The 27,993-nt window shown below is 53.9% G+C and overlaps 1 protein-coding gene across 1 annotated transcript; it reads right to left on the bottom strand.

Annotated features, from left to right (window-relative positions):
• Positions 1–23,354: 23,354 nt before the first annotated feature.
• Positions 23,355–26,251, bottom strand: MEX3B (mex-3 RNA binding family member B). Its single transcript, XM_047086739.1, is given in 3 exon segments — positions 23,355–23,990; positions 23,992–24,833; positions 25,663–26,251. Coding segments are annotated over 3 exon segments (1,734 nt in total). The 5' UTR covers positions 25,949–26,251; the 3' UTR covers positions 23,355–23,384.
• Positions 26,252–27,993: the final 1,742 nt, after the last annotated feature.

The following is a 27,993-nucleotide window of genomic DNA, read 5'->3' as shown; positions in this document are numbered from 1 at the left end:
TTCCTCCTCCGCCACCTCAGGGACAAGCTCTGCCATTTCAGCTTCTGTCTCATCTTCAAGGCTCCCATTGGAACCGCCTGGGGTCTCGTGTTAATTTTGCCCAGCGGAGAACAAATCCTTCTCTGCGAGGCAAGCTCGAAGACTTGGATGGGGAGAGGGGGTCTGCGTAAGGAAAAAACACGGTCTCTGTTTCCCATTCAGTGGCTTTCTCCCTTAGGGTTTTCTATCGACTTCTCCAATGCCCCCACGGGTTCGGCTTGTTGACCTGGAGGGAGACCCCCTCCCCAGCCCCCCACTGGCCTTCCCTGGACCTGGTGGGATTCTTTGTTTGAAGGGTCCGGCCAAGAGTATCTTTCCCCTCCCGCTGATGGAAATCGTGAGGTTTCTGGATCCCGGCCTTGTCTGTAACCTAAGGAATTCTCACCCAGGAGCAATTTTTACACACACGCACACACACACGCACGCACACACCACCAAGGAACATTTGGCAATGTCTGGAGACAGTCTCGGTTGTCGCATAGGGTGGGGCGATGCTACTGGCTTGTCGTGGGTGGGAATGCCACTAAACATCCCACAGCGCCCAGGCGGCCTCCTCAACAAAGACGGCCTGTCCCGAGATGTCAGTAGTGGCCACTTTGGGTGTCCTCGCCCTAAGGACTTCGATGTCAAGGGATCCATAAGGTTCTCTCCAGCCCAGCAGTCTTCGAGACCCTATCAACCTCTCCCCTTACCCTTCCTGATTTCAAGTTCTCAGTCTCAAGTGCTTGGGGTTGATTATCCAGTCAAGTGTGTAATTTCAGACAGACTCAGAATAGTAATACCTAAGGAAAAAATTTGCATTCACCTTAAAGAAAAAGATAACTCATTTATACACATTGTGGCATATGTTGTGTGTTTTGTATTTGGAGGGCACCTGTCAATTCAATTTGTGTTTTTTGTTTTTTGGTTTTTTTTTTTTTAGTCTCTCCAGTTGTATTATGGAACTTGCTGGGGGCATTTCGTTTTTCAAACATTTGCGGACTGCTGGGTGAAGAAGTCCCGAGCAGCTTAGAAAAAACGTCTTTACCAAACCTCCATAATACAGTTATATCTCCACGGAGGAACATGTGATTTTCTTTAGTACTATGTACTTCAAGTAGAGGAAATATTGGCCTCTTTAAAGGTAAGGCATTTTACATCAGCAAATGTATTTAAGGAACGAAAATGAACCTTATCTCTCCGTGAAGGCTTTTACAAGATTTCCCGATAGAGAGGTGCTCTCCTCTCCCCTTGGCGACGCAGCTGGTTATCTACAGACTTGAAAGTAATCAAATTGCCTTTCTCTACACCTTTGCCTCTCCGCTCGAAATCCTTGAATCCAGATTAACCTCTAGAGCGAAGTCAGATAATCGACATCTGAAAACTTGGAAGTCAGAAGCCAATTCCTCAGCCAAACGCAGGGCCCAGGGAGCCCAAAGGGAAGAAGAGGTCAGGAAAGTGTGCGTGTGTGAGCGTGATGGCCTTGTACGTGAGTGTGGGTGTGTCAGGAGGGTGGGTGGCCGCAGGAAGTGGGGGGATCCATCGGGAGGGGAAGGAAGGGGAAAGGAAATAAGCCGGAAGGGAAAGACAATGGCGAAAGAGGAGCTGTGACCAGCCGGTGGACAGAAAGGCAGAGGAGGGGGTGGAGGAAGACAGAGGGCAGCACAGGGGAGCGGGGTGAGGGGCCCGGAAGACGTGCGTGTGGCACGAGCAATTCCACACTCTTGACTTCTGCAAAGCAAAACTTTAAATAAGAGGAGCTATGAATCTCTTCCTTGCAAGTTTCTTGATCCCCGAGTGCGGGACCGATGGGAAAGCCAGAAAGGTGGAGACAGGGGGAGCAGGGCGCGAGGGCCCCAAAAGCGCATTGTTGGGCCCAACCCTGCTGGGTCCCTGCAGCAGGGTTAGGACCCTGGCCCCCAGCAGCAGGGCCCCTCCGGGTTGTGTCTGAGGAGCCCCACCCCCTTGCCCCCCCATCCCCATGAACTGCTGGGTTCCTTGGGTGCTCACATTGAGGTCAGATCCCTCAGCCCCTAAGAACTTCTTCCTATGGGGCTCCCATGCCGCCATCTTGCCCACCCCCAAACACGCCCTGACTCTCAGCTCCTTTGCCCCGCTTGTTCACCCCAGGCTTTTTCTCCAAGACACTCGGTCTCCGCCTCCCCAGGCACCAGCCACCACGGGGTTCTCTTTCCCTCCTGGAATGGGAGACGCTAGGGGCCCATAAAACCCTCTTCCCTCTGGTTTCTGATTCTTCGTGGCCCATCACCATCTGAGGAGTCTCCTTTGGGCCACAGAATCCCCGTCACGGTACACCCCCGAGAAGAGGCTCCTGCGACAGACCCCAGGCAGTTCAGTCGATCCTGTGGCTTCCTTCACCCCGGGCGCCCAGCCCTTCCCGCCTTCTCTCCCCTCTCTGCCGCTTTGCAGCCAGCCAGCAACCAGCTCTTTAAGAGCTCGTCTCTGATCGCGCCTGCCCAAGCCACACTCCTTAGTCCCCGATTTTTCTCCTCCCCCCCTTTCTCCACAGTGAAAGTTTATAATGAGAATACAGGTGCGAAAGTACTTAACCAGCGTAAATTGGGGGAGAGTCGTGTCACACGGTGGGCCCGTCTGGGCCTTTTTTGGCGTAGAGCTGGTCCCCGTGCACGGGCCACTGAGGAACTGGCCTGTGTTTATTCTGTCTTAGACTCGTGGTGAAATTCATCGCTGCACTCGTTTACTTACTCTCGCATCAGCATCACAGGTATAGACTAACGGTTAGAAGCTACGCAGCCTGCTGTTGCTTGACCACACGCTCGTAAGAGACCTGAAAAGGCCCTCGCAGAACACCTCCTCACTAACCCACTTCTAGTCCATGCGGCTCTGCCCCATCGTCCTGGGGGCCCAGCCCCTGCCCAGGGCCCTCCCTGGGACAGTCTCTGTCCAAACGCTTACTGATGTGCAGTCCTGGGAGACGGGCACGCGCATGTCCCTTCCAGAGGCTACTTGGCACGAGCAGTAAAGGTAGCTGATCGCCTCCAGCTACCACATTCTGGGGATCTATTGCAACATTCCTGCCGAGGCCCGGGCTGTCCCGGGCCAGTGTCGCGGAGGTGCTACAGCCTTGTTATTCCCGCCCGACGCGAGACCCCTCTGATAGGAAATCTTCGCCACACCACTCTCCAGCAGTCTCCTTCCTTCTTCCCCCACCTCTGCCGGGGTCAAGTCAGCACTGGGGTCCCCAGGCTGCCCACTGAGCCTGCTCCCTCTCTCCTTCATCCTTCACAGGACTTTCCCTCAGTAAATATCTCGCCCGTCTAATTCCGTCTTACTGTCCGCTTCTTAGAGGGTCCAAACTGACACAGTGACTACTGGGAGTGACCCAAGGAGGCAGACAAGAAGATGGGGTCTTGGGGCTGGAGGATGCACGCCCAGGCTGGCACAGAGGACCCCATCTCCAGGGACGTGTGGACGCAGGACTAGCTCCAGGTGGCTGCCTAACTGGTAACGATTTCGCGGGTGGTAATCTCAGAAAATGTCTCAGTGGGGGGCGCTTTCTAGATGTTACGGTGGCTGCTAGAAGCCCACAGAACGAGATGGCCCATGTTTAGCATGCTGAACGACGGGGATATGCCTGAGTTGCTTTGGTGAACAGTAGAGGAAGGGAGACAGAATGCTCAGGGCGGTGGGTGTGCTGGAGGAGACAGAGTATACAAGGAGAAAGGCCCACCCGAGGAGTGGGTTCCATCGGAAGGCCCGGTGGGCCCACGATTCACCGAGGTCACCGGGAATAAGTTGACGGCAGAGGCACCAACAGGAAACGATCGCTGGTGGCTCTTCTCCATGGCCCGAGCTGACCACAGGTGAGGCGCTCACAGAGCTGGTCTCGTTAAAGGAGATTTGTATGATGGAGGCCCAAAAGAACAGAGGCCAGGTGGTAGTGCCTCCCAGGATATGCCACGGTTACGGCAATCCGCAAGGCCAAAGGGGCCTTGACCCACAGGGAGCTGTGGAGCTGGCTCACAGGGCATCGCGCCCCGAGGAGCAGAACATATCAGCAGCCAATGATGGGCCTGCCAGACGTCTACAATCAACAGAAGGCAAGAACGAAAGAGTAAGAGGTCGCCAGAGATCACCCAAATAAAAAAGTCATGATCCTTCTTCCAGTTCCGAGACCGGAACCGACTTTCAGACCCAGAACCCAAGGACTGGAGAAGGGACCTTGCACACCACGGCTAGTATGTATTGTAATGATCCCTTCAGTCCTCCCCCAAAGACCTATGAGCAATACTCCAGTCACCGTTCACTGGCCAGAGGGGAATGCCCACACCTTGCAAGTGGTGGTGGACACAGGATTTGAGTTGTCACTGATACTTGGACGCCGGAAGCTTCATCAGGACCTCACTGTTATGGTATGGGCTCACAGGGACCACGAAACCAGTGGAACTCTGGCTGAAGTCCACCTGAAAGCTGGTCTGCTGAACAGTGGACACATGTGGTGGTCATTTTCCCAGTCCCGGAGATCACAGTTGGGACCAATATACTTGTCAGTGTGAGTCACCTGTATTAGTCTCCTATTGCTGCTGTAACAAATTGCCACCAGAAAAATAGCTTAAAATGACAAAAATGCATTATGTTCTGGAGGTCAGCTGTCCAAAATAGGTCTCGCTGGGCCAAAATCAAGATGTCGGCAGTGCTGTGTTGCTTCTGAAGTCTCTGGAAAAGAATCCATTCCCTTGCCCTTTTTAGCTCCCAGAAACCACCCACATTCCTTGGCCTACGACTCCTTCCTCATCCTCAAAGCCAGAAGGTGCATCCCTCCAGCCTCCCCTCGGTCACCGCCCCTCCTTCTCTAACTCTCCTGCCTCCTACTTTCCTCATAAAGACCCTTATGATTATATTGGGTCCACCCAGAGAGTCTAGGGTAATCTCCCCTCCTCAGGGGTCTGAACTCAGTCACATCTGCAAAGTCCCTTTTGCCTTGTAAGGTAACATCATCCTAAATTCTGGGGATTAAGATATGAACATCTTCAAGGAACCACCTTTCTGCCTGGCATCCCCCAACCCTGAGTCCCTAGCCTGTAGAGCAAGTGCTGTCATGGTGAAGAGGGTCAAGTAGAACCCTCTGAAATTGTTCCCTTAGCAGTTCATCAAAAACAGTATTGGATCCAGGGACAATTCCAGAGATCTCAGGGCAACAGGGTTGGAGACCTTATCATATCTAGGTTTAATTCACCAGCACGGACCTTCCAAAACCTAGATAGATCCTAGGGAACAACTATAGACTCCCACAAGCTCAATGAAGTACTAACCTTGGTTGCATCTGCCCTGCAGATTGAGGCATTATTGCTAGAACAAATTAATAAAGCTTTGGGTCCAAGGTATGCTGTCATTGATTTGGCAAATTCATTATTTTCTATTCCAACCAGAAACAAACATCCAAAACAGTTTGCATTCCCAAGGATCAGACAACAGTATTAATTTACAGTTTGCCTCGGGGCCATGTTAACTCTCCTGCTCTCTATTGCCATGTAGTCTTAAGAGATCTGAAGAACCTGGGAGTCCCATGGAACACCACCGTGGTCCATTACATTGATGACACCATGCTGATCAGACAAACGGATGATCAAAACGGATCAAAAAGGATGAACAAAACGGGTGAGTACTCTGGAGCCTTAGTAAGATACTTGCAATCCCAGGGTGGGAGACAAATCCTATAAAGATTCAGGTACCTGCTCTTTTGATAAATTTTTCAGAGTCAAGATGCCAAGGAAATACTGGGATTTTACCTCCAAAGTAAAAGACAGATTGCTACATCTTATATTAGCCACCTAAAGAAGGAAGGTAGACCTGTTGGGGTGCCACATCTAGGGACACTGCTCTGGTCCACGTACTGGTTGACGCAGAAGGTCACCGCGTCAAGTGCAACTCAGAGCAGAAAACAGCTTTGGGCAGTCCTGCCACGCGGGCCAATCTGGCAGACCGTATGATGTTGGACGTGTCTGGGGTAGCAGAAGGTGCAGCGTGGGGTTCATTGCAAAGGCCCGTTGGAAAAATCACAAGCGGGTCTCTGGGGTACTGGACTTTCAAGAAAAGCTCACCATGTATAATTGGACCCTGGTAGAGAAAGAGTGCTTGATTATGGAACATCTGGTGAACATGTGTCCATAGCTGTCCGTTACGAGCTGGGTTCTCCAAGTCATAAAATCAGATGCGCTCAGCAGTAGTTCAATGGTAGTCGAAAATGACCGACCCAAGACTGCGTCTGACAGGACCAAAGGGCGCGAGACAGGTGCATGAGTGGGGAGCCCAGGTGCCCAAGCCCCCCACCACAATTTTTTCAGCTCATAGGGAACCCATATGACCAACTGAAGGGGGAGAAAAGGTCTAAGCTTGGTTCACTGCTGGGTCAGCTTGGTGTCGGGACACAAGCTGAAAATGGACAGCTGCCACATGAGAGCCACATGCAGGGGTGGTCCTGAAAGGCAAGGTAGAGGGGGCAGTGGCCAAGAGGAAAACATCCAAACTCCTGAGCAGGGGCCAGCGGTCCGTCTTGCCACCACAGGGCCCAAAAGGAGGAGGGTTGGAAGGTTGGAGCCCGAGAAGTCTTGGCAGAGAGGCGCGTAGTAGATGAACATGGAAATGGGCGAAATACGTGGTGATTTTTTATCGCCCAGGAGTGCCCACCAGAGAGCGTCCACCGTGGAAGAGGTGGCCAGCAACCAGCTAGACAAAACGACTGGGCCAGTTGGCTCTAGCCAGCCTTCGTCATCGGCCACCTCAAAACTGGCACAGTGGGTGATGGAATGGAGCGGCGGAGGATCTTCATGGGCCCATCTGCCTGGACTCCCACTGACCATGGCCGGTCTCGTCGTGGCCACCTCTGAATGTCCAACCCGCGTCAACAGAGCTCAGCACTAAGCGTAGGGACGGACCCTCTTCCTTGAGGAGACCAACAGGACGCAGTGGCAAGGTGACTATTTTGAACCCTTCCGTCCTCAAAGGGTCGGCTACTCATCCTCTCTCTGGGCTTCAGGGTCCCATTTCCCGTCACAGACCAGTCCTTACTCAGCTCAGACGGATCTATTTTTTTTAATGTTTATTTATTTATTGGGGGGGGCAGAGAGAGAGAAAGAGAGGGACCCTGAGTGGGAGAGGGCCAGAGAGAGGGTCCCAACTAGGATCCACGCTCAATGTGGAGCCCAACACGGGGCTTGATCTCACGACTGTAGATCTCGACCTGAGATCGATCAAGAGTCGGACGTGTGACCTACTGAGCCACCCAGGCACCCCCCGGGCTCAGCTGTTGAAATAGTTCTGCTATTTTTGCAACATTTACCACCCCCCCCTTCGTCTTTTATCTTTTGTTCAAGATGACACCAAGCACAGCTAATAAAGTTTGGTTTCCCCACCACGCGGATGGGTCTGGCCAGCGAGAGGTGGTCCCTGAGTGAAAAGGCAAAGGCTCAGTGGGAAAGTGCCTCTTTGTGGTCCCCTCGGCCCTTCCCCTGGGCCTCGCCCCTCTCTTCACGCAAGGATTACAGAAAAGCAGCCTGGGGGGTTGAGAAGCCAGCTCGGGACCTTGAGGCACGAACCACATAACTTGGTGGAAATAGCTGTAGCCCCTGGTTATGTCTCTGAGCCCCCAGACCAGCCCGGACCTGCCTACTCCGGGGCCATCCATACGTAAATCCGAACTCTGCTACAGCCGCTATGGGAGTCTTAGAGGCTGAACTCCGTCCCCTGAAACAACATGTATTGTGGTCCTAACTCCCAGTATCTCAGAATGTGACCTTATTCCGAGACAGGGTCTTTACAGAGGTCAAGTTAAAATGAGGTCATCAGGGTGGGCCCTAGTCCAGTATGACTGGTGTCCTTATAAAAGGGGGAAAGTTGAGTGCAGAGACACACGGAGAGGGAAGACGATGGCAAGAGCCGCGGGAGAAGACAGCCGTCCATCTGCGAGGACAGAGGCCCGGAACGGGTCCTCCCTCCCAGCCGTCAGAAGGAACCGGACCTGACTTCTCGCCTCCAGAATCGGGAGACGGCACGTTCCTGTTACGTAAGCCCCTCAGCCTGAGGTCCTTTGTCCACCCGGGCAAGGGGATACAGGAGGGTTTTGTGTTATTCGAAACTGGACGTGTCCCCGAGGACGCGGCCAGACAGCCTCCGGCTCCGCCCCTCCCCCGCATCACCCCACAGGTGACCTCCACAGTCATCTGATATGATCGAGCATTTGGAAAACTCTCCCTGGTCCGGGTGGCTGTTCAGTGAGCTGCACACGTAGCCACTACATTGTATTCAAACTTAAAGAGCCATCGAGAACCTCGGGACAACCAGGGAGATTCTCAGAGGCCTTAGCAGGAGGCAGGGGCTTGCTTCCTTCCTCTCACGTGGGGGCATCCCCCTTTTTTTTTTTTTAGTTTATTTACTTATTTGAGAGCGAGAGTTGGGAGGGGAGGAGAGATAGGGAGAGAGAGAGAATCCTAAGCAGGCTTCATGTTGCCGGCATGTAGCCCAATGCGCGGCTCGAACTCACGAAACCATGAGATCCTGATCTGAGTCTGAACGAAGGGTCGGACGCTTAACCGACTGAGCCACACAGGCCCCTGGGGGCATCCCGTTCTTAACGGCTCAACCTGCCTGTGGTTGAGCGGACTGCCCGTGGCCGTGAAGCTATCAGAACCTGATTTGATAAGCGGCCCAGGGGGATGTGTTTCTTCATCCTTCCCATCCCGTGCGCCAAAACCCTGCAGACTTCTCTATTTCAAGAAGCTCCTAAGTTTGACTGATTACCTTTGGAGGTTGGTTTGGATGCAATTCCAACCATTAAGGAAGGATTAATTGGGTTGCCCTGGAAGGGACTTCGTTCTGGTTTCCAAATTCAATATGTGGCCGAGTTCTACCGAGAACTCGCACTCCTGGCCTACCCACTCTTGTAGTGAGCTAGCTGGCAGGGCCCGGCCTTACCAAGCAGAGGGCAAGGTGTTGTGGCAGTAAATCCGAAATCCCATGCCTCCCAGCATTTACTCCGTCCCCAACTTCTCATAAATTTTTGAGGGAAATTTAAGGTGGTTTTTCTCCCTAAAAGGGAAATATGGATTGGAGGTTTTCATTCATTTTGATCTTGGCTTCGGAGCGGGGTTTGGAATCCGACTGGCACGCCATCCCAGCTGTGTATTAATGAAGACTGAGCTCTTGAAATTAAACTTTTATGACAATAACACACTGATGTACAAGCTCCTACAAGAGAAGATCTAAAATACTGCTACTCATAATGCATGGATCTTAAAAGCTTCCTGGTAACAACTGTCGGTCTTTGATATTTAATTAACCCCAGCCAGATCCAGTATAACATAGGCTGTTTAGCAAGTCCTAATAGTTACTAATAAAATAGTCATGTGTTTATTTATTCTTTGCCGTCATTTAGATGCAGTTAGCAATGCTTTTTTGTTCTCGGTTATCACATTTCCTGAGTCTGGGGGTCAAATGTGCTCCCAATAGATGCACAGCATGGCTTACTGTGCTTTGGTGGATAAACCCACTTACACGTTACCTTGTGAGTGGTCCTTACCCTGACACACTTCAGGGTCTACACCAAGCCTATCCATCGTGCAGCGTTTGGGGAATGCGTTCAACGTGTCTGCCTCTTGTTCCCAACGTCTTGTATTTCAGGGCTACCTAGTTTTGCTCTTCCTCGTAATTATTGTTTGCCGATTATTTGTGTCTCCTACGCTTTGGCATTTAATCTTCCTTCTCATCTTCGAATTCTCTTCTAAAGTGTCACTATTATTTTTCCCCCGGCTCCCACAGCTTAGCTGTCGTCAGAAAACTTTCAGGCCAATTTTCAGAAGCTACAGTTCCACGCTTCTTAAAAATCTCCAGCCTTTGACGGCGTAAATCAATGCTCAGAAACACAAGATTTGTATTAAAAAAAAAAAAAAGCACTCTGGGGCACCTGCGTGACTCAGTCAGTTAAGCGTCCGACCTTGGCTCAAGTCGTGATCTCACGGTCCGTGAGCTGGAGCCCCGCGTCAGGCTCTGTGCTGACAGCTGGGAGCCTGGAACCTGCTTCCCATTCTGTGTCTCCCTCTCTGCCCCTCCCCTGCTTGTGCTCTGTCTCTCTCTCTCTTTCATCAATAAATAACCATTAAAAATTAAAAGAAAAAACACTCTGATTCTCTGTAGTGATTTTAGAATAGGTGGCAAATGTTTAACCTGAAATGTGGAATTTCTAAACTTAATTTCAAAAAAAAAAAGTGAAGCAAGTGAACCCTCAGAAAACACACAAACAGAATGTTTGCCTGTCACTCATTAGGATCAGTATATGTATAAATCGACAATGGAGATTTTCAGATAATCTAATTGTATACTCATTGGTTGGAACAATTATGCAAACGCCACACTCAGAAGAAAGCTAGGAAACATTTTCAAGCTACACACACACGCGCGGGTGCGCACGCAACTTTGAATGAAAAATGCAAGCACTTTGAGTCTCATTCTGGACACTCACCTGTTTATAAGACTGTCTGGCTGTCTTAGCTTTGCTTCCAAATGCATAATTTGCCCCTTGGAAAGGGGCTTTATAATGTACATAATCAAGATGAACCTAAAGCACATTGTTTCAAGTTGTGTACAAACCACGTCCCCGTCTTCCTCTTGAAGAGCAGCTCTTTCCTTATTTGAAGTTCACCCACAACGCACTCAGCCATTCCCTGGGGTTTTTCCTTGAGCTCCCGCGAGAGCCCGGGAGGTGAGCCTCAGAAGGTTTGATTATCAGTCAGAATATTACTGGGCACAGGCACAAAGCCTTCTTTTTCCTGGACTGGCTTTTTTTCCTATCTACCCTCCCCTGGTGGGAAAAAATTCTGTGATGGACAAAAATGTATAAAAAAAAAAAAAAAGAGGGACATGACTTCGAATAGCCCGGTTCATAGAGACAGAAAGTAGGAGAGTGGTCACCAGGAGCGGGGGAGGGAAGTAATACGGAGTTTCCATGTGGGCAAGTGACAAAGTTCTGGTGATGATGGTGGGGATGGTCGCACAACACTGTGAATGTACTTAATGCCACTGCCTCGTACGGTAAAAAATGGTTAAAATGGTAAGTTTGGTGCTGTGCATATTTTCACACAGTCGTTTTGTTAAACAGGGGGACATGTTAGTAAAATAACACCTAGACATTATGCTCTGAGACAGTGTTAGAAGGTTTGGCTGTCTTGTCCACGCTGCTCTCTGTAGACTCAGACACGCTCTCCTAGAGTGCCGCACAAGTGTGCCTCCCACCAGTAGGGGGTATTAGAGCTGCAAGAACTTCAGGCTTCTGCACCGTGGAGGAAACAACCAACAGATCTAAAAGATGACCTACCGAATGGGAGAAGATATTTGCCAATGACGTATCCGACCAAGGACTGGAATCCAAAATATATAAAGAACTTACAAAACTCAACACCCCAAACGCAAACAATCTCATTTAAAAATGGGCAGAAGACAGGAAGAGACACTTCTCCACAGAAGACATCCAGATGGCCAACAGACACACGAAAAGATGCTCAACATCGCTCGTCATCGGGGAAATACAAATCAAAACCGCGATGAACCATACAACCTCACCCATGTCAGCATGGCTAAAACCAACGACACGGGAAACAACAGATGTCAGTGGGGACGTGGAGAAAGGGGAACCCTCTTGCACTGCTGCTGGGAATGCAAACTGGTGCAGCCGCTCCGGAAAGCAGTGTGGAGGGTCCTCAAAAAGTTAAAAATAGAACTACCCTATGATCCAGTAATCGCACTACTGGGTATTTACCCGAAGTATACAAAAACACTAACTCGAAGGGATACATGCACCCTAACGTTCACAGCATCACCATCTATAATAGTCAAACTATAGAAGCAGCTCTAGGGTCCACTGACTGATGATGTGGTATATCTATATCTGTAGGTATATCTATATCTGTTTCTATATGTGTATCATCTATATCTATATCCATAGATATAGATATAGATGTAGGTCTCTAATGGAATATTACAAAGCCATCAAAAAGAATGAAATCTTGACATTTGCGATGACATAGACGGAGCTACAGAGTACAATGCTAAGTGAAATAAACCAGAGAAAGACAAATACCATACGATTTCACTCATATGTGGAATTTAAGAAACAAATGAGCAAAGGGAAAAAAAAAACAGAGAGAGACACAAACCAAGAAACAGACTCTTGACTAGAGAACACATTTCTGGCTACCAGAGGGAAAGGGGGTGGGGGGATGGGTGAAATAGGGGGCGGGGACTAAGGAGGGCACCCGTTGTGATCAGCACCAGGTGACGCACGATGTGTCGAATCGCTGTCTGTGAATTAACTGGAATTAAAATAAAAGGAACGAATAAGTAAGTAAAAGTCATTGAGAAAAGAACAAGAACTGTGAGGACTTCGCATCCCTCCTCTAGGATGGGGTGGAAACCCTTGTGGGAGGGCGACTCTGTAGGGAATGTCAAGAGGATCGTGGCAGAGAAGGAAGAGGGAGGAGGCCAGGACGGCGGAGGGAAATCTGCACACCCACCTGAGGTGGTCTCTGTACGAAGTGAAGGAGACTCCATGAGAAAATTCGAGAAGTGTCCAACACCCACACCCCCGGGCTCCCTGCCGCATTGTTCACAACAATCAAGACGTGGAAACGACCTGAGTGTCCATCCTCGCGTGGAAGGATAAAGAAAATGTGCAGGTGTATGCAATGGAATATCACCCAGCCTCATAAAAGAAGGAAATCCTGTCATTGGCAACGAAATGGATGGGCCTGGGGGACATCGTGCTGAGTGAAATAAGCCGGACACAGATGGACAAATACCGCACGGCCTCACTTATATGTGCAATCTGAAACAGTCAGACTTCTAGAAGCAGAGAGTAGAATAGGAATTAGGGGGACGGGAGGGGGTCACCTGGGTGGCTCAGTGAAGTGTCCGACTTTGGCTCAAGTCCTGATCTTGTGGTTCATGAGTTCGAGCCCCACCTTGGGCTCTGTGCTGACAGTGCAGAGCTTACTTGGGATTCTGTATCTCCCTCTCTCTCTCTCCGTCCCTCCCCTGCTCATTCTCTCTCTCTCTCTCTCTCTCCTCTCTCTTTCCCTAAAAAATAAATTAACAAGCAAACAAACAAATAAGTAAACGTTTTTAAAAAAAGAATAGGGGGATCTCTCTCTCCTCTCTCTCTCTTCCTCTGAAAAATAAATAAATAAATAAATAAATAAGAAAACATTTAAAAAAAAGTAGGGGGAAGGAGAGATGGGTAGGGGACGGTCAAGTGGTAGAGAAATTCACTTATTCAAGGTAAGTAAGTTCTGGAGATCTGCTATACAGCACGGAGTCTATAGCTAACACTACTATATTGTATACTTCAATTCTGTAAGAGGTTAGATTTTCTATCATGTTCTCACCAATAATAATAATAATAATAGAGGCAGGAGGAAACTTTGGGAGGTGATGGGTCTGTTTATGGTCTTAATGGTGGTGACGGTTTCACAGGCATATACTTATCCCCAAACTCGTTGAAGGAAACACATTAAATGTGCATATAAAAATGTCTATAAATCCGTACATTAAATATGTACTGCATTTTATGTCCATCAGACCTCAGTAGAGTGGTTTCCAAAAAATGCGTTCAACAGCCTCTTCTGGACTTGCAGTCTATTTGTGGTTTCCAGCCTCTGCCCTACTCATCCCCAACAGGGCCTGAGGTGTTCGGACCCCGGACGTGGGCCCTCCTGACCACCTCGCCAGCTGGCCCATGGCCAGACCCCAGGACAGAGCCTCTCCAAGGTGGGGGGGGGGTGTCCAGTCCTCCCCAAACCTGGCCACGCGCCCCCAGCAAGAGTCACGGTCTGCGACGGCACTGACTTGGAAACGGGCCAGTGGTGCAACTGGGCCGGCGAGAAAGAGAATGGATGGAGAGCGGGTGCCCCTGCTCTGAGTCACTGGAGCTAAGGGTGAGCGTGCCCAAAGCACAAAGCCAGAGCCCTCGAGAGGGGTATCATGGAAGTGAGAAGACCTGGGCTGTCGTGGTCAGTATCTTCACCCCTGACGGGCAGGTTGTCAGGCAGGAGAGAAATCTGACTCGATCCGTAAAGCGAAAGCTGCCGGGTGACGTTTTGGCTGTTGGCTCCAGGCAAGGACCAGCTTTGTCCCACGTGGACCTGCCCAAAGGCACAAGAGGGATGCCCTTCCTCGGCCCCAGAACTCGTCAAAGACATGGCGGGTGGAGGAGACGACGTCAGCATCCGCGGACGTACCGTTGGAACCAGACCACATTGATGCTCCTTCTTGCACGAGATTCTGCTAAGCCCTGAAGCCCTTCGTCTCTTTCCCCTGCCCTCCTGACGTAGCTGCGGTCTCCCTGGCCTGGGACCCTCCCCGCCTCAGTCCTGGGCCCCTGATCTCTCTTTCCAGTCCTGGCCATGACCAGCGCGGTCGTGTTCCTAAAACAGCGTGTTCCTTAGGGAGCTGCTCTGTTCCGAGGCCCATTCCCAACCACGTCCAACGAGAATGCCTCTCTCCACCTTTGAACTCCTTGAGAACCTCTCTCCCTGCTCACTGACTTCATAAACCTACTCGGGTAGACCTTCCTTTCCTCTGCCTCACCAGACTTCCACTGGGATCTTTGTTTTTTCCCATAATGCATTTCGTGGCCCAGTCGGTTCAGCAGCCAACTTCAGCTCAGGTCATGATCTCACGGTTCGTGCGTTCAAGTCCCACATGGGGCTCTGTGCTGACAGCAAGGAGCCTGGATCCTGTTTAGGATTCTCTCTCTCTCTCTCTCTCTCTCTCTCTCTCTCTGTCCCTCCCCTGCTCACTCTCTCTCTCAAAAATAAATAACCATTTTTTAAAAAAAGTTTAAAATAACGCATTTCCTAGGCAGAGGGAACGAATGGTCCAGGCAAAGGCACAAATCTGCAAAAACACAAGATGTGTTCATGAAGCAGAAAGCAAAGGCTTTTGCTCCCAAACCCTATGACCCGCCATCCAGTCACCCCTCAAACAGCTTTGCTCCTCTACTTTTAAATAACGGTGACCGAGCCATGGAGATGTCAAGTCCCCACATCCCCCTGCCCGTCCTCCCTCCCCAGGAATCCCCTCTGCCACCACACTGTCAATTCTAGGAGGGGGAATCATGTGACACTGCCATTGTGGTGGCTCCAAAACGTCCCACGTCAGAGATGTCACATGACGGTCTAACGCCTTGGCGGGGTCCTTTCAACCCTCTCCTCCTCTCCTCTCATTGTCCCAGATGCTCTGCCTGCTTTCACCCTGAGCCATCTGCCTCCAGGACCAGGGCCCCCAGCCCGTCCTGGCGCCGGCCCAGGCCAGGCGGCTCCCGGCTACGAAAACACAACATGGAATCTGCGTCCCCGGGATGCCTGCAACACGCACCCCGGAGCTCTCAACCAAGCCTTCCGGGCCCTCCGCGACCCACGTCTCAGCCGCTTTTGCAGGGTTACCTTCCACTGCCCAGTTCAGCTGGACCCGTCTCCGGAAGGGGCCCTGGAGCCCACCCAGCCCGGCGGCCCACGCGAGGCTTCGCCGCAGAATCCCGGGACCTTTGGCTCTGTGAATCCAGCTCTATCCATTCATTCATACGTGGGGTTTTTTTTTTATTTATACTATAGGTGCGATAGTACCTCTGAAGTTTTTCCCTTAATCATTCATCCTGGTTTAACATCCGTACAAACCAGGAGGGCTGCCTTCCTTTTCACAGGATCCTGCAGGGTTGCCTAAGGTATGCATGTACATCTTGAACTAACCACCCTCTACTGAGGGATGTAGGGAGTTTGTTAAACTGTAGATTCCCAGGCTCCCCCTCAGGTGTTGATTTCCGAGGGTAGATCCAGGAAGTCTCATCTCATGCAACTTTTCCAGGTTCCTCTCGTGGGGGCATCTCAGGGGACAAAGCAATCTACAAAGCAGGAAACGTGGGTGAATGAGTGAGCCCACCCGGGGGGCGCCCCGTACCGCCCGTGTGGCTGTGAGAAGTAACCCCACCTATCAGAGTCCTGAGAGCTTCTCAGGGGTATAGCGTTCTCACAGTGCACTGTTGTTGAAGGGCCTCCTGAGTTATTACTGAAGGAATGTTAAGCCACGGCCACCGTGGTCTTACTGAGAGATGGGTTTTACTGGACTCTAAATCCATAGGTGGGAGGGTTAGAAATTTTCAGTAAGCAATATATTAAATGTCCTCATGATGCATTGGAGTCATTTCTGGCTGTTCCGTAAAAGCAGGTGTTTTCCGCGTGTCCGCTCCGGGCGCAGTTAGAAGGATCTCGGTTTCCAGACATCTCTAGTCCCCCCTTCACCAGTGACTCCCTGTCGGGCAAGGCACTTAAGCTCCGTTTCTTGGGCTGTAAAATCAGGATAATACTGATATCCCCATTATCGTCCCCATTTCGTAGGTGATAAAACTGAGGCACAGAGAAAGCTCAGCAATTTTCCCCAGTGACCCAGCTAGTAACTTTCTCCATCATTCTCCAGGGACGACCTGTCTTCAACAGTTAATTGCACGTCTGTATCATCTTCTATTTCTGCCTAACAAGTCGCCCTAAAACTTAGACACTCGGCAGCTGGGCGTCTCTGCCCAGGTCTCCGCAAGGTTGCAGTCGACACGCCGGCCGGGGCTGCGGTCTCATCCGAAGATCCAGCCTAGGGCGTGTCCGCTCATTCTCCTTGTCGGCAGGTCGCAATCCTTACGGGCCACTGGGCTGAGCCCCTCAGTTCCTCGCAGCCAGAGACCCCCCTGCCCCGTCTCTGGCCCCCGGGGCCTCTCACACAGCTGGTCGGACGGACACAGAAGCCACAGCCTTTTTATGACCTCACTTCAGAAGCAACATCCCGTCCCGTGTGCGCGTCCTGTTCATTGGAAGCAAGTCACCACGTGCAAGCCCCCCTCAGGGGGAGGGGCCTCCCTGGGCCTGACCACCAGGAGGCGGGATGAACCCGCTCCAAGGCCGCCCATCGTATCAGCCTCTGAAACTGTTCTACGCCTCCAGCACTTGGCTGGTGCGAAAAGCCTGTCTTCTGCGTTTCGCCTGTACAGACACCAGCGGGACCTCTGTTTGCTATGACGCGTAGAATTCCACTGTGTGCAGGTTATGGAACTTAATAAACAGGTCCCCCCGCGATGGGCATGCAGGTTATTGCGAGGAAAAGAGACTTGTTCACTGATTTTCTAAATGTGCGTGCTGAGTACCCTTGTGGGCTCTGTATTAGGCGTTGGGGGCTCAGAGTTGAAAGGACAAGACGTTCTCAGACCTGGGGCCAGAAAAGACAAGGTAACAACCGTGAAAAGCACGGCGAGTGCTGCCGTGGAGGGGGGTACAAGGTGTCCTTAAGCCCAAAAGGAGGCCTGAGCACGTCTGACACTTCCGGAAGGAAGGGAGAGCCATCTCTCTTTCCACGGACGAGCAAACTGAGTCACAGACCTGCCATTTGTCCCGCCCACCCTCCTGTGAAGACGGGTATTCCTGATGGAAGGGGCCCCACGGGCTCACGGGGTGGGCAGTACCCCTCACAGCATTTTCTGGCCATGCCCAGACCCCACAGGCCTAACAAATGCCCTAGGAAAGGGGGCCAATGGGAGGGAGCAAACAAAGAGCTTCACGTTCTGGAGGCAAACAACTGCTTACGTTTTACTCTTCAGTCAGGGTTCGGGCAACTTTCTGTCACTAAGTTAGTTCAGGGGACATTTTTTGTTAAACTTTTTTTTAATGTTTATTTTTGAGAGGGAGAGAGAAACAGAGGGCGAGCAGGGGAGGGGCAGAGAAAGAGGGGGGCCCAGAATCCCAAGCAGGCTCCAGGCCCCGAGCTGCCGGCACAGAGCCCGACGCGAGGCTCGAACTCACGAACCGCGAAATCGTGACCTGAGCCGAAGTCGGAGGTTGACCGATGGAGCCCCCCAGCGCCCCGTGGGAATGATGGTTCTTTCTTGATGATCAGTGCTTTTATCGATTTGAGAAGTGGGGAAAGGGCCCAGCTGCTGCCATGACACCAGGCCAGACACAGACTTGCCGAGGAGGACCAAGAACACGATCAGCCCCTCGTGAGCACAGGGACGTTTCTGTGCCATGTTTCCCGAAGCCTTGTTATTTCCTGGCTGTTTTGTGACCAGCCGAACAGTGGACATGAAGCCAATTCTGTAATACGTTCATCACAGGAACACTGAAAAATATGTCTTTGATGAGGATAAAATGAGTGCAGAATATCCTGTCTAAAACAAACAAAAAACTCCATAAAAATGCCACCTGGGGGCACCTGGGGGACTCAGTCGGTTGAGCGTCCGACTTCGGCTCAGGTCATGATCCCGCGGCTCGTGAGTTCAAGCCCCACGTCGGACTTAGGGCTGACAGCTCAGAACCTGGAGCCTGCTTCCGATTCTGTGTCTCCCTCTCTCTCTCTGCCCCTCGCCTGCTCGCACTCTGTTTCTCTCTTTCTCAAAAATGAATAAACATGAAAGAAAGAAAGAAGAAAGAAAGAAAGAAAGAAAGAAAGAAAGAAAGAAAGAAAGAAAGAAAAAACCATCATTCCCATGCTTGACTATTATGTGATGGATGAGGGCTGTCCTGGAAAAGCCATTTTTTTGTAGCCGTATAGATAGGGGCTTTGGACTCAGATGAATCCAGGGTGGAATCCTAGTCCGGGGCTTATTGGCCCTAGGTAGGTCATTGAACTGCTCGACGACTCAGTCTCCTTATCTCTGAAATGGGTTTACTCACATACATCCCCCTGGGCTGGGTGAGCGCCGAGCGGAGTTCAGAGTGAGGGCTCAGTAGACTGTCACAATCCTGTAAGGGGTGCTTAACTACCCCCCCCCTTCCACTTCCTCCCTTCTGGAAAGCAGGAGGGCCTTAACAGTGGGGGACGAGCCCTTAGTAACGGGGCAGGGGCAGGTTGTGACCGGATCAGGGGAGGGAGGCAGGCAAAGGTAGGCAACATTCAGCACCTGAAGGGCCCTTGCTCCCTAGCGGGCGAGGAAATGACCTTCTGAAGGTGACAGTGACCCCCAGCCATCCACCTCTTCCCGAGTTACCTTGTCCCCCGAAAGCTTTACAGACGACTACGTCCAGCGCTGTGTGGCCCAGCGGGCTCAGAACCCCGTTGAGAGGGGGCAAACTTGTTCACATTTCTTGGAAAGATAAGGCTTTCGAGATGCGAGGTCTGGCTTACCTCGTGTCTGAAATTCACCGAAGATAAAGCTTTTCCCGAGAGGCGACTCGGGACCCAAGCTGCAGGGAAAGGGGAAAGGCTGCTGACAACAGATCCGTTCCCAGAATTCTCCATAAAATGACTTCAGCCTGACGAGGCAGGAAGAGCGTGAGCCCGGGTGAGAAAACCCAGGATTGTGTTTGTGCAGACTGCATTTCGAGTATTTGCATTTTACCGCAAATAGGCACTGCAAAATGTCAATGGCGCCTCCTCCGCGCTGTGGTAAGATCCACAGGAGAGAATGGAGGTAACAGGGCTTTTGAACATCCCGTGTGAGCGTTACTATTATTAATTGGGTGCAATCTACCACTCTGGCGGGTAAGACGAGTTCCTTCGCGTTGACGCCCAGTGCTCCCCCACCACATTCCTGACACCGCAAGAGCGACCCTGGCTAGCGGAGAATCCCAGATGCATTCAAACACCAGGACAGTATCGCCAATTTCAAGGCGGTGAATAAACAGCAGGAAAGATACATTTGCTTTGTCTCTACCAGGGTTTCTGAAACCCTGAGCTGCGTGATTCCTTGCTGTGCCTCGTGGGACATTTCACGGCATCCCTGACCACTGCCCACTAGATGCCAGGAGCACTAGCCCCAATTGTCACACTCAAAAATGTCCCCAGAGACTGCCTAAATGGGGGGGGGTGTGTGTGCAAAACCCACCCCTGCTGAGCAGTAGATAAAGAAATAGCGTGGGAAAGCTGCTGCCAGCTGGAATTTCAGAGACCAGAGAGATTTCAGAGGGGGCACCAATATAGCCTCTCTCGCCTCTCCAGCTGGAGGACGGTCACCTGCGCAGCCCGCGGCCACCTTCAGGGTCGTCATCTGGGGGATCTGGGGAATGGGACAGAAGGCTTGCCTCGGATCAAAAGCTAACGCCAGTCTGATCCCACTAGCCTTTTCCACGCCCTGTGCCGGTGACCAGGGCCTGCCCCGCAGGGGAAACCAATGGGTTAAAAGAGAGAAAGCTCTTTCTCCCGAGAAACCAACACTTATTAATAATACATCCCCAAACTCCATGTCAACCAAGGGAACCTCTCCCCACAAAGGTATGTGGGCCACTCAAAGCGTATGTCAGCAGCCTCAAGACCTGATCTTTTTTTATTTTCCAAAGCAGCATATGGACCCCAAGAAAATCTCCACGTGTGAGGAAGAGCCCACGAGAAATCCCGTCAAGGCTTTTGTTTTTTCCTTGTCCTCTCTGTAATCACTCTGCTGGAGCAGAAAAGCAGTTACATGGCCGAAGAGGTAAGTGTAAAAGGAACCTTGGTTCTGTTCTAGGCATTTCTGAACAGTTAACAGGAAAGGTGGGAAACACTGTAACACTGCTCCTCGCCAGGCCTCGGCCAGGGGGTAAACACCATCTGGGAACGTTCCAGAGGCTGGAGATGATGCCAGAAATTTCCCAAGCCGGGCCACTCCTTTTTCCCTTCCCACCCCAAATTCCAGCCTCCTGCCTTTACACGGCAGCATTTGAACCAAGCAAATCAGGAGCGACGATGGACAAGGCCGTTGCTAAATTTCTGGACAGATAGAAATGAATACAAAGGGAAAAGAGGAACCCCCACTGAATATATATTGTAGCCCACGGTCTGGACTCACCTGCTGAATGTTACCCATCCGCACAGATGAAAAGAGAAGCCTGCCACAGTCTGGGCAGACACGGTTCTCCGGGGGCAGCGGATCCGCTGGAAAGTTTGCTGGGAATTCAGGGGCACGGTCTGGTCGCGTCTGAATACTCTCCAGAAGACAGAGCTCAGGTCAAGTGAAACACGGCGGCCCCATCATTTGACAAAGCCCACAGCCAGGCAGCAGGTATAAGTCTGCTAAAAACAAACAACAAAACTTCTCTCAAACAACAACAAACAGTTAACCCCCTCAGCCTGCCAACACCAATTAGTTTGTCTTTCCAGCAGAAGCCTCTTAAGACCAGTCCTCAAATCCAGCGGGGTCCTCTGCAAGCAGAAACCGTCATTCAGCGGGGTCCTCTGCAAGCAGAAACCGTCATTGCGCAGCTGCCCCCAAGTAAGCGACCCTCCACGGAACCTTCCAACAGCAAACACAGCCCTTAGGCTCCCTGTCCCCGGAAGGGGCCAGGCAGGGCGGGATTATAGCTTTGCCAGGCTCCAAGCACTCTTGTGTCCTGGGCTCCTTCCTGCATAATAATATCAACATTAAAGTGTATCTTTGATGTAACTTTAAGTACTTTTAACATTTTATTTCCTTCGTGTTTCGGGAAAATTTAATAGGTTCTCGTGGACCTGAAAATTCAAACGTTTCCTTTGAAGAATTTCATCGCTTTTGGGTTTTCTCTCTTCTGATTTTGAAAGCAATCAAACATTTTTTGCTGGGCCCCTGAAAAGTGTCGTGGGCCCTAGGCACCGTGCCCGCTATGTCTAATGGGGAAGTGAGCCCTGATTCAGTAGAAGCGTGCAATTACAAAAAAAAATTAAAATAAAATAAAGTTACCCACAGTCTATACGTTCAGCTCGTCACAACTCTGGCCTGTTTTGAAAGCCCATTCTATTGACAAAATACTGACATCATATGCCTGGAATGAATACATTTTCACCAGCCACTTAAAAGTGATTTACACAGGTGGGCTCCAAGGGGCTTAGAAACAAACAACCAAACAAAAACAAAAACAAAAACAAAACAACACCAAGCCGCCACACAAGATAGATTTTCTTCAATATTTTATTTATATAGAAATACTTAAAAAACAAAGTAGCACCATTACTTAAGTCTTACCTTTATTATGTAGAACTTTAAATGTCAGAAAAATAAAACTCTTGATACAATTTCAAATCTTGTCTCAGCAAATATAATATTAGTATTTGACCATGAGGTTAAAGGCCCTTTATCATAAAATAAAATATACTTTGCTTTTTAAACTTTGCTCAGTAAAGTACATTTAAGCTCAAGTAACGTCACCTACATATACATAAACAAGTGGTAAACAAATGTATTAAAATAGGAATACTAAAACTATAGTGGCCCAACAGAATTTTCGTAGCTTGCACGGAATTCTATTTATACAAATGTTAGAAAGCATCCACAGTTCCTTTTGACGTGTTTATACGTTTCCGTTTTTTTTTTTTGTAATAATATAGAATAAAATATGCTTTATATCACTGAATAGAAAATATGCTGGGTGAAGCAAATCTAGAAGATTTGTCTGAACCTATAAAATCTCCATCCCAACAGAATACTGTTCAAAACATTACACATTTTATGGTTTTGTAATTTCGTCACAATTGTGTGGTTATTAAAATAATACAGTGTTCTTTGCCATAAGGCCATACTAAAATAAAAAGATTTAACCCAGCTACAAAAAAGTTCACTGAACTTAAATTAAAATACTTGTAAACATCTTTGCAATATGAAATATAATTTTTCAAGTCAAAAAAGAATAAAATACTTCAATCTGTATTAATGCAATTTCTCTTTAAAACTTTTAAACGTTTTTAATATATAAGAGATATGTTACAGTTTAACTTTTATAAAGCTGCAGTATCCTGGATTCACAGGAACTCCTGGCCCTTCCACAACATTCAAAAAGGATCCACTGTGTTCTAGAATAAGCATCGGAGGAACCCAGCCACAGAGGGGAACACACGTAAAACAGTCCACACATCCCATAAGCACTATTATTACCATCTTAATCATAATAATTATTGTTCTTTTTTTTTTTTCTCCTACTTTAAGAAAAATGGAAAACTTGTGGGGTTTTCTTCTTCTGGAAGCTTCCTATTAAGTACAGTGTAAAAACTATCATGACTAGAATGTCGCCGTTCCTATTATTTGTAGAGCATGCATTTCAGGTGGTTCAGATCAGAGGCTTCCCAGGCCACAGTACTCTTGACGCAGATATCCTGGCAAGTTCCTTTGTTTAAAAATTACATTTTAAAAATGAGCGGATACTACAGCTTTCCAAGCTCCTCTGGACCTCAGAGTGAGAGCAGGGCGGGGAGGGGAAGGTGGGGCACCAAGGCGGCGGGTGGGCGCGGGCAGGGTGGGGGGTGGGGGAGCGAGGCCGGAGGGGAGGGGAGGGGAGGGGAGGGGAGGGGAGGGGAGGGGAGGGGAGGGGGGTCCCCCTTCTCCCCCCCCCTCCCCGCGGGGTGCGCGCAGGCGCGCGCCGCCTTCAGGAGAAGATGCGGATGGCCTGAGTGACCGCGGTGTGGCAGACCGGGCACTCGGGCTCGCTCTTCTCGCAGATGCGGTTGGCGCACTCCATGCAGAAGAGGTTGTGGCCGCAGGGCACGAGCGCGGCGATCACCTCGCTCTCGAAGCACACGGAGCAGTCGCGGCTGCCCTTCCGCCGCAGCCCCGACGACGAGGAGGAGGAGCTGGAGGAGGAGCTGGACGACGACGACGAGCCCGAGGTGTCCGACGGCTGCAGGCCCGGCAGCTGCGCCCCCAGCCCGTTGGCATAGGCGGCGTAGGTCAGGCCCCCTCCGCCCGGGTCGCTGCGCACCCGGCGCGCCAGGTGGTGCTCGCCCGTCCCCGGCGCCATGTGCAAGGGCGGGGACAGGCGCGGGCAGCTGGTGCCCGGGTGCAGCCGGCGGTGCACCAGCAGCCCCAGGTTGGCATTGGAGGGCGCGCTGGCGCCGCCCCCGGGAAAGACCACCGAGGAGGACGAAGCGGAAGAAGACGCGGAGGAAGAGCAGGAAGAGGAGACGGGCGCCGCAGGTCCGCCCCCCGGGGACCGCTCGAACTGAGCCCAGAGCAGGGGCGCCCCAGGCGGGGGGGGCGGGGGCCGGGTCGAAGGTGGGCGGTAGCTCGGGACAGCCGTCGGGGGAAGGCACGGGAGCTTCCCCCGCCGCGTAGGTGTATCCGTTGCCGTTGTTGTTGTTCCCGTTGTGGGCGAAGCTGAGCGCGGGGCTGGGGGGGCTGTAGTCCGCTAGGCGCGGGGTGGCGGCCGTGCTGCCGCCGGTCCCCCCGCCGAAGTAAGAGTCTGTGGAGGCGCTGCCGAGCGAGCTGGAGCTGTCGTTGCGGTAGCTAGAGAAGGGCTTGCGGCCGGGGGTGGGCGTGATGCTGGGGGTGGGCTTGCTCCAGAGGCTGCCCGGGCCGGACCCGCCGGACCCGTGATGCAGATCAAAGCCCACATCCGTGCCGTTGGCGTGGAAGTCGTTCTCATCCGTGAGCTCAATGATACCGCCCGTGCGCAGGGCGATGTGCGCCTCGATCTCCTCGCGAGCGCGGTCCACGTTCTCAGGCATGCCGGTCACCTCGAACACCGGCTCCTTGTCTCGGCTGGGCGTCACGATGTACGTGTGCGTCTGCTGCTGGATGCGCTTGATCGTGGCGCCCTTGGGCCCCACCACGAGCCCCACCACGCGATAGGGCACCCGCACCTGGATGGTGGTCTGTCCAGGCAGGTTGGGCGGCCCGGGCACTGCGCCGTTGAGCGCCGTGTTCTTATTCCGCGAGGCGCGGATCATGGAGAAGTGCTCCGCGGCAGAGATGATCTCCCTCCGAGCCATGGCCACATCCTCCTTCCTGCCCGTCACAACAAAGACAGGCTCCTCCCCGCGAACCGGGGTCTTGATGTAAGTATTGGTCTTCGCCCGCAGCGCTTTGATTTTACAACCTGGGAGCCGGGGTGCAGGGGAGGGAGTGGGAGAGAGAGACAGACACGCCCATTATCCCGGGGTAACCGCGGAGACCTGGGACCGCCCGCGCCCAGGGCTGCGGGACAGCAGGACACGCTTTGGGCGGAAAGGGGGCGGCTCCCTCACTGACCCCGGGCCCCGCCACCGGCTGGGAAGCGGGTTCCACCCGCGCGGCGCTCGAGGAACAGCCCATTGGCTGCCCAGCCCTCCCCCGGTGACTGCAGTCGTCCCGAGCGAACCCGAGAATCCCAGAAAAAGTCAGCTGGGGAGATGCCCTGAAGACGAGGCGAAGGGGTCCGGGGAAGAGGGCCGGAGCCGCGATCCGCTCCCCCCCCCCCCACCACCAGAGCTGGGGGACTGATGGGAGGGGGGGGGCAGTCCCGGGACCCATTGTTCCTCCTCTGGGCTCCATTCCGCTTTGCAGAAATCCAGAATCCTCCTCCCATCCGATGCTCACTCCTCCTCCTCCCCCTCCCAAAGGACCCATCAAAGGCCCCCTCCCCCAAGCATCTTATATTTAAATCCTATTTCCCGGGGTGGGTTGGGTGGGGGGCGCTAGGGGAGAAGGCAGTGGTTTTAGCAGGATGAAGTGCATCCCGCCGTGGCAGCGGCGCGGCTCCGGGAGACAGCCTGCCTGCACTTTCTTTGTCTGGGGCGCCGGCCCCTCGCGCGGCTCTTCCTCTCTCGTCAAGGCTCGCGGGCGCCGCGGATCCCGAGCCCTCCCGCGCCCTCCCCGCGGGGCGGTGGCCCGAGACCCTCTCCCCCACCCCCACCCCACCCCCAGCTCCCCATCCCTGCCGGACCCACCTTGCCGCCCCACGATCTCGGCGACGTGCTCGGAACTGGGCACCGGCACGCACTCGGTCATGTTCACGCTCTTCTTGCGCGGCTCACTGTCGTACAGAGAGGCGCCCTCGTCACTGTCCAGCCCCAGCAGGGAGAGCTGATCGAGCGCGAGCTGCAGGGCTCTTTGGTCATCCAGGGTCTCTCCCCCGCCGCCGCCGCCGCCGCCGCCGCCACCGCCGCCGCCGCCGCCTCCCCCTCCGCCGCCGCTGCCGTTGCGCTCCAGCTCTGCAAACAGGGAGCTGGGCATCGCTCGGCCGTGCGCGCCGCGCCCCCGCCGGCCCTCGGCTCGGCGGCGAGAAGCTGCGGCCACAAAGGCAGCCGGGAAGCGAGTGGTCAGGGGCGGGGAGGCCGGCCGGCTGCAGAGGGCTCCGTTGCTCCTTTCTCGGCGCCGGGAGGAGTGGGGCGCTCGGTGCGGTCCGCGCCGGGCAGTGGCTGCAGGAGCCCCCGCCTGGGTCCCCACCCCAGATCTGCCGGCGGGTGGGGTGGGGGCAAAGCTCGAGCGGCGGCCGCGCGTACCCCCCGAGTGCCCGGCTGGCTGGCCACAATGCCGAGCGAGGAGCGAGCAGGCGAGCGACAGCAGCGTTTCTTTAAGGAGCCCCTCCCCGGCTCCTCCACTCCCTCCCTCCCGCCCGCCCGCCCGCCCTCACTCAGCGCTTTTTCCTCCTCTCCTCCCCGCCTCTTGACTGAGCCTCTGCAGCCAGACGGCTCCGGAGGGGGACGAGGGAGGCGCAACGTCACCGGCGGGAGCTGACACTACAATGCTACTGACACTATCGCTGGGGGAGGCGATTGGCGCGCGCCGGGCCGGGGGCGGGCGGAGGCCGCGGTCAGGGCGAGCGGAGAGCGAGCGCCCCCCACCCCCGCGCTCGCCGCAGCCCGCCCCGTCCTCCTCCCGGCCGCGCCCCTCCCCCGCCGCCGCTAACGCCTCTCTTTGTTGTCTAATGCGGGACCGGCAGGCTCGGGACACTCGCGCGTACCTATCGGCCGAGGACAGTCTGTCCCCAGATCTCCTCCCTCGCGCGATTGAGAAAGGAAAACGCGCCCAACTCTGCTGCCAGCGGCCCGGCTCTGAGCGAGCGGTCCTGCGAAAGTCCCGTTAGCGTCCCCAAATAAGCCACCCCTAGAGCCCACGGTGCCACTGGGAGAAGGGTCTATTGTCCGCCCCAAAGGGCGGCCCGAGTCCTCGGACACGGAAAGCGGGACTCGGGGTCCCGGTGCGCACTGGCAAAGTGGCTCCTGGCGCGGGTTGCCCACCTGCGCGGGAGCGCAGGAGACACAAAGGCATAGGCCCGCCCGCATCGCTCCTCGCGCGCGCGCCCGCAGTTCGGTCCCCCCGGGCAGCACTCCGTCCAAGTGGCCCCGAAACTGCGGATCGGAGAGCCGGAACCCCGCCGCAGCGCGGGCCTGGCCCGCCCTGCGGCCGGCGACCTCCGGAAGGCGCGGGGCGGGGGTCCTGCACACGCCCCGCGCGCCGGCCGAGCCCCCGCGGGCGCTGACGCGTGCACGAGCGCCGCGCCGCCACCGCGGGGACGCCGGCCATGGCTCCGGCGGGCGGCGCGGGCGCGCGCGCGCCGCTCTCGGGTCCCTCCCCGCCCCGCGGCCGGGCATGCGCGGTGCGCGCGAGGAGCGGGCGGGCCCTTTAAGGCGGGCGCGGCGCAGCGTGCGCCGGCCCCTCCCGCGGCCCCGCCCCGACGGGAGGTGTGCGCCCGCCGCCCCGCCGTTCTTTGTGCGCTTCTCGGGGTGGAGTTGGCGGCGGAGGGAGGGCGCGCCCGGACCGGCCGGAGGGGGACGGCGAGCTGCGCCCCCTTCCGGAGCTCCCGCGGCCGCCTCCGAGCGCGAGGGAAGAAAGAAGGCTTTGGGGGCCGGGCCGGGGCTCACCGCCTGCCCGCCGGCCGCCGCCCGGTCCGCCCCCTGCGCAGCCACGGGCGCCGACGCCCCCTCGGGCCCCGCGCGCGCCCCTCTTCGTTGTGCCCGGCGCCCCCGGGCTCGCCGCGTCCCCGCGCCCGGCCGGCCGGGGGCTGCGGTTCGGCAGGGCGGCCGGGGGCTGCGGTTGGCGGAGAGCGCCGGCGTCCGCGCGGCTCGGCGGGACGCGCGCGCGGGACAATGCGGCCATGTGGCCGCCACCGCGGACGGGCCCACGCGGGGGGCCTGCCGGTGCCGCGGGGCGAGCTCGGGGCGCACAGGCGGAGGCTCCCGGGTGTTCTCTCCCTGCGTGAGCCCGGGCGGAGCGCGAGCGCCCGGGCCCCGGTGTGCCATGCGTGAAAGGAGGGGGCAGGTCGTACCCGCCCCGGC

The sequence above is a fragment of the Lynx rufus genome, unplaced genomic scaffold, assembly GCF_022079265.1.
Source record: "Lynx rufus isolate CCGP_SWC_20201006 ecotype Redwood Valley unplaced genomic scaffold, mLynRuf1.p SCAF_21, whole genome shotgun sequence".
In the NCBI taxonomy this organism is placed as follows: Eukaryota; Metazoa; Chordata; class Mammalia; order Carnivora; family Felidae; genus Lynx; species Lynx rufus.
The sequence above is the reverse complement of the archived record's forward strand: the minus strand, read 5'-3'. Positions and strand labels throughout refer to the sequence as shown.